We start from the raw sequence: 5937 nt of genomic DNA, 5'->3' as shown, positions 1-5937 counted from the left end.
TGCACTTCTCGCTTGTTGGTCGGTGACGGGAGTCCTAGTATAGCTTCGATCTGCTTAGGATTTGCCTCTATTCCCCGTTCAGTGACGATGTACCCCAAGAATTCCCCGGAAGTTACTCCGAATGTACACTTCGTCGGGTTTAGTTTCATCTGGAATTGATCCAAGATGTCGAAACATTCCGCCAGATGTTGGACGTGCTGTTCCGCGATCAGGGATTTGACCAGCATGTCATCTATGTAGACCTCCATGGTTTTGCCAAGCAGATCAGCGAACATCATGTTTACCAAGCGCTGGTAGGTTGCTCCAGCGTTTTTTAATCCGAACGGCATCACTTTGTAGCAGTAGGTCCCTCTATCTGTGATGAATGCCGTTTTTTCGCGGTCGGCTGAACTCATGGTGATCTGGTTGTAGCCTGAGAAAGCATCCATGAACGAAAGCAACTGGTTTCCGGCGGTGGCTTCGACGAGACGGTCTATGTGCGGAAGAGGAAAGTTGTCCGTAGGGCAAGCTTTGTTGAGATCAGTGAAGTCCACACAAACTCTCCACTTGCCGTTTTTCTTTTTGACCACAACCGGGTTAGCCAGCCAATCTGGGTACTGGACTTCCATGATTTGATCCGCCTTGATTAGTCGTTCCACTTCGTCCTGGACCGCCTTGGCTCGATCCGGGCCTAGGCGCCTGCGCTTCTGTCTGATCGGCTTGAACGTGGGGTCGATATTTAGCTTGTGGCACATGACTTCGGGGCTTATCCCGACCATGTCCTTTGTTGACCAGGCGAATGTGGAAGCCCGAGATTGCAGGAAAGCGATCAGCTTAGCCTTTATGCTCTCATCGAGTTCGGCCCCGATGCCGACAGTTCGCGATTGGTCAGAGGGGTCAATACTCGCCTGTAGGATCTTGCACTCCGGAAACTTGAGGCGATCCCGCTCCGGCTTTCGGGGACCGGAGAGATGGTCCCCGCTCTGTAATTGCTATGCGGTCTCCGTCTTCCTCTGCTTTTTTTCGATAACAGAGCAGACTCTGGCCACCCTCTGGTCGCCGTAAAGCGTGCAAATTCCTGTAGGAGTTGGGAATTTGAGGCAGAGGTGATAGGTCGACGGTACGGCTTGCATCGCATATATCCATGGTACCCCCAAAATAGCGTTGTAGATTGGTGGTGTATCAACGACTGCAAACTTAGTCTTCCGGGTCACTCCGCCAGCTCGTACTTGTAGTTTTACGTCTCCCATCGACATCTTAGCGACCCCATCATAGCCCGTTAGTGTTCGAGTTTCGGGTTTTAGTTGGTCTGGTGTGACGCCCATTTTCTCCAGCGTCTGCCAGCAGAGTACATTGACGGTGCTCCCAGTATCGATCAGGACTCGTTCGACGTCGAAGTCGCCCATCGAGACTTTGATATCCAAAGGGTCTGAATGGGGGTGTCGGATCCCTTTGGCGTCATCCGAAGTGAATGATATCGGGTCCTTGCAGAGTGAAGGCTCGCTCGGAGCAGTTTGAAGGGCGCAAACTTGTCGTGCCCTCTTTTTTAGTGCGCGAACAGAGTCTGCGCAGTCCTCTGGTGGACCAAGTATCATGGTTATTCGTCCACGAGGAGGAGAATTGGCCCGCTCCGGGTTTTGTCCCCTCTGTCGTTTGGGAGGGCCAGGCAGTTCGTCTGCTTGGGGCGCCTCCTCCTGGTGATTCACGGGTGCTTGGTTGACCAGCTGTTGGGCTGCGTTGGGTGGTCCATCGTAACCCCGTCCGCCGCCTGCGCCACGGCCTCGGTTAGATCGTCCTCCGCGCCATCCGCCTCGGCGACCTCTACCTCCACGGGCGCTTTTTGGCTGATAAGTAGCTTCGACTTCGCCAGAAAGATACTTTGCGTACAGGTAGTTCTTCAGGTGGACGCACTCTTGTGTGGAGTGACCGGGGTACATGTGAAAATCGCAGTAGAGTTCCTTCGGGTCAGATGGCTGCTTGTCCTGATCGTCCACCTCGGAGACTGCGTGGATGACGCCCTTTTTTCGATCCTGAGGTTCGTGGTGCTTGCGGGGTTCGTGGTGTTCGACCCGGTTTTTAGCCTTAGCGGGATGTGATGGCTGTTCATCATTAGTTTTTGCGGCTATTCGGGCTTCTTCCTCCTCGTCGAGCGCGAATCTAGAGGCTCGATGTAGCGCATCGTCGAGATCCTTGGGTTCCCGGATGTTAAGGTCCTTTCGTAACGGTGATCCAGGGATTAAACCCTTTCTGAAGGCTGCCATTGCTGCATCCTCCGGTACGTTGACCTTTGTCAGCTTCTCCTTGAATCTGTTCAAGAAACTGGCGATGGGTTCTCCCCGTTCCTGGGCCATCTCCCATAGATCTGAACTTGTTACGCCTGGTTCGATGAGGATTCGATAATTCTTGAGGAAGGCCTTAGATAAGTCGTCGAAGTTGTCGATCGAGTTCGGCTCGAGCCTTGTGAACCATACCAAGGCAGCGCCGGAAAGGCTATCCACGAATAGCTGACAGCAACCGGCGTCCCTCTGTTCGTCGGTGAATCGCGCTTTTGACATGGTCGCCATGAAGGATGTCATGAACTGGACTGGATCTTTGTCTCCTTGGTAGATTGGAAGCTTCAGTTTGACGTTCGGTATGGCGGCCCGCGCTATCCGTTGAGTGAAGGGTGATTGCCGAGTTACTTCGACAATCCTATCGATCTCGGGAGCCGTGCTGATAGCTCGATGGAGGAGCGTGTTCATGCCGCTAATCTGCGACCTGATTTCTTCGAGTTCGAAGCAAGGTCCGGAGTTCGCAAGGCGGGTGACCGGGGCGGTCGAGCTCTCGTGTATCCGTAAATTCGGATTTGTCGGTCGAATGCTCGACGTTGTTTGAGGGGGAGGATTCCTCTGCTCGAATTGTCCGTCAGAAAAGTCGAGACGACGAGTGAGTCCGCCCAAAGTGAGTGCTGGCGATTGTCCGGCAGAGATTTGTGACGGGGTTGCTTGGGTTACAACGGCGTCAACTCTGCGGTTGGTGTCCGCGATCATCTGGTAGATCTCTTTCGTCATGGTGCCGAACAGGATTCTGAAATCCTCCATAGAAACGACCTGCGGGTTCTAGGCCGCTGGCGTGGTATGAACGGGGAGGTTCCCGTCTTGTGCATCGATCTGCTGCTCCGTCGTGTGAGCATCTGCCTCGTTATGGGTTTGTTGATCAGAAGGCTCCGTGAGGCTGACTGGCGCTTCGCGAGTTCGCCCTGTGTCCTGGCTGGTCTCCCCTTCAGATCTGACCCCGACTGGGAGTTCGGTGGAGGTTCCGGCCGGGTTTGTCGTTGCGCTGACGCGGTGACGAGAGTATACGGCAGTGACGGGCCTAGTCGATGCGCCGCCCAGCGTCGCGATGCTATCCTGGGAAGGCGTGATACCCGTGAGATCGGGCGTGCGGTTTGTTTCGGGAACTTCGTTCACGACGGAAGACATTATTGCAAGGCTTTTTAAGGAGAGTTTCCTAGAGAGTAACTTTTCTAGAGACGATTTGCGTCCCCACAGACGGCGCCAATTGTAGAAACTAGGTTTCCACAATGAATTTGTTAAAGCGGGAAACAAATTCAATAAAGCTATCTCTCTAGAAAATAGATCTAAACCTTGAAATTATGGGTAAAGAAGAAGAACTCAAAAGAACTAGGGTTTTTTGTAAAGAGCGGAAGGAGAACTCAATTATTGTATTCGATTCTGGATGGATTACAATGGAGAAGTTTCCCCTTATTTATACATGTATCGAGATCACACAATATATTAACTTTCCTTATCGAACGAAGTGAGATATGGAAAACTGCCTTATTGTTTGAGTCGGCTACGCCGCACCGAAGTGGAGGTCGGTTTCTTCTTCTCCAAGACTTCGTCTCATCCGAACTGACTCTTGATAACCTAATTGATCCCCTAACCGGATTCCCGGTTAAATGTTCAATTAATGTTTCTGGTTTAGCTCGGTATGTCGGGGGTGCTGAATCCCACACCAACATGTTTGATAAAATGAAACTTAAAAAAACCCCAATAATGAAGCAAGCACATGCCTAAATCCCACTGACTCTCTGTCTTAGTCCATAAACAAAGAACTTTGAACTTTTCAAACCAAGTAATTTGTTTACACAAAACCAAGTAGAGACATAATTTTTGTGTAAATTGAATGAGTTTTCTTAATCAAGCATGCAAATTGCAAGGCATTAAACAATAAATTTATAGGTTCGTCAATATTCTATTTACACTCCTTTTTTCCTCTAGACCACTAAAATTATATACATGTATATCAACTCAACAACTCTAAATCATTTCGTTCGGATCTGATCCACATATATTAATGCCTGATAGGTACGGGACATGTTTGAATCCAAAAATATCTAACACAAAAGAAACGTTTCAATTAATTTTTTTTACACATAGGCCAAAATTAAAACACATGACAGGTAGTTGCATTTTTTTATTTTTTATATAGTATTTATGTATTTAAATATTAGTTTCATAAATTTATACATTTGAACATCTATTTATCCTTATGTCTATTCCTGCAAAAAAATTTAGTTAAACATATTTATAGACGTATATGTTTATATGCTAACAAATAGTATCACCATATAAAGTGTTAATTTAGTAGAAATGTACAAAAAATTATTTTTAAATTTATTTGGTATCCCATGGATGATGATCTAAAATTAGAAGTTAAGTAGAAGCTTATATATCTTGAAACCTTATATTATCACAAAATTTTCATTTAAAATCAAAGCTCTATATTCTAATATTATATCATCATCCATGGACCATGGGGATATGATATCAATACTTTTTTAATAGCCAGCTGGAATATAAATGTTTTCTATACAGATTCACTTTCATCCATTGTTTTTTTTTTTTAAAAAAAATGGCTAGCTACATAAAGTATAGGTGAATACATGGTCACACATACCAATTATAGTATTGTATATTCAACTACACGACGTATATATATTACATGGCCACATGTATGAACTATATGACGTCATGTGTTCAACATCATAGACATACAATCTGGTACACTGATTGGTCAATTTCGGTGAAGACCGGTATTGACTCCGGTGTTGACCAAAAAAATTATAAAATTAAAAATAAAAACTAAAAATTTACTATATTTAATCATTTATAGTTTTTATTAATAAAAAAATTATATTCAATATCTAAATATTTTTTACATATTTTTAATGTATTCATTCTTGGAAGATTTTCAAAAATACTTTTTTCCTATGTCATTTTTCAAAAATACCCTTTTATGTTGTCCATTTTCAAAAATACTCCTTTTCTATATATAAAATAACTAAATTCTAAGCCTTAAACTCCAAATACTAAATCCTAACTCCTCAACACTATATCATAAATGTAAAATAGAGAATCCAAACCTTAAAAAAAATTCTGAAAATTAAATTAACATTCTTATACTTAGTTAATTTTCAATTTTAAAGCTAAACTAATAGTTACATAAAAATCACTGATGATTATTTTCAAGATATAATATAAAGGCATTTGCAAAAATACTCTTATTCTATACCCTTTTGCAACATACCCTTAAATCAATTACATTGTTTTGCTAAAATGAATTTTTTGTATCTTTATCTTTTATTATTAAAAGTAAATATTATGAATTTTGTTGTTGTTGTTTATATGTTATTTTGAGTATGTAAATTTTAAAGTAAAGAGTATCTAAAATTTTGTATAACATTTACCATGCAAAATTTAGAGTAAAGAGTCTTATACTCAATCTTTTGCATATTATTTTCTAATGAAAGTAGTTGAATTTGATTTTATTGATTTTGTAGTATAAATAATCTGATTATCAGAGATTTATATATATATATATATATATATATATATATCTTTAATATAATTATAAATGATTTTTTATATCTTGAAAATAATTATAAATGATTTTCTATCTTGAAAATAATTATAA

General features: G+C 42.9%; 1 protein-coding gene across 1 annotated transcript; it reads right to left on the bottom strand.

Moving 5' to 3' along the window:
- Nucleotides 972-3029, bottom strand: LOC104789789. The gene has a single exon (XM_010515437.1). It carries the CDS (start codon nt 3027-3029, stop codon nt 972-974), a length of 2058 nt encoding a protein of 685 aa, XP_010513739.1.

This window comes from Camelina sativa, chromosome 5 (genome assembly GCF_000633955.1).
Source record: "Camelina sativa cultivar DH55 chromosome 5, Cs, whole genome shotgun sequence".
Classification (NCBI taxonomy): Eukaryota; Viridiplantae; Streptophyta; class Magnoliopsida; order Brassicales; family Brassicaceae; genus Camelina; species Camelina sativa.
This window is presented reverse-complemented; position numbering and strand designations above follow the sequence as displayed.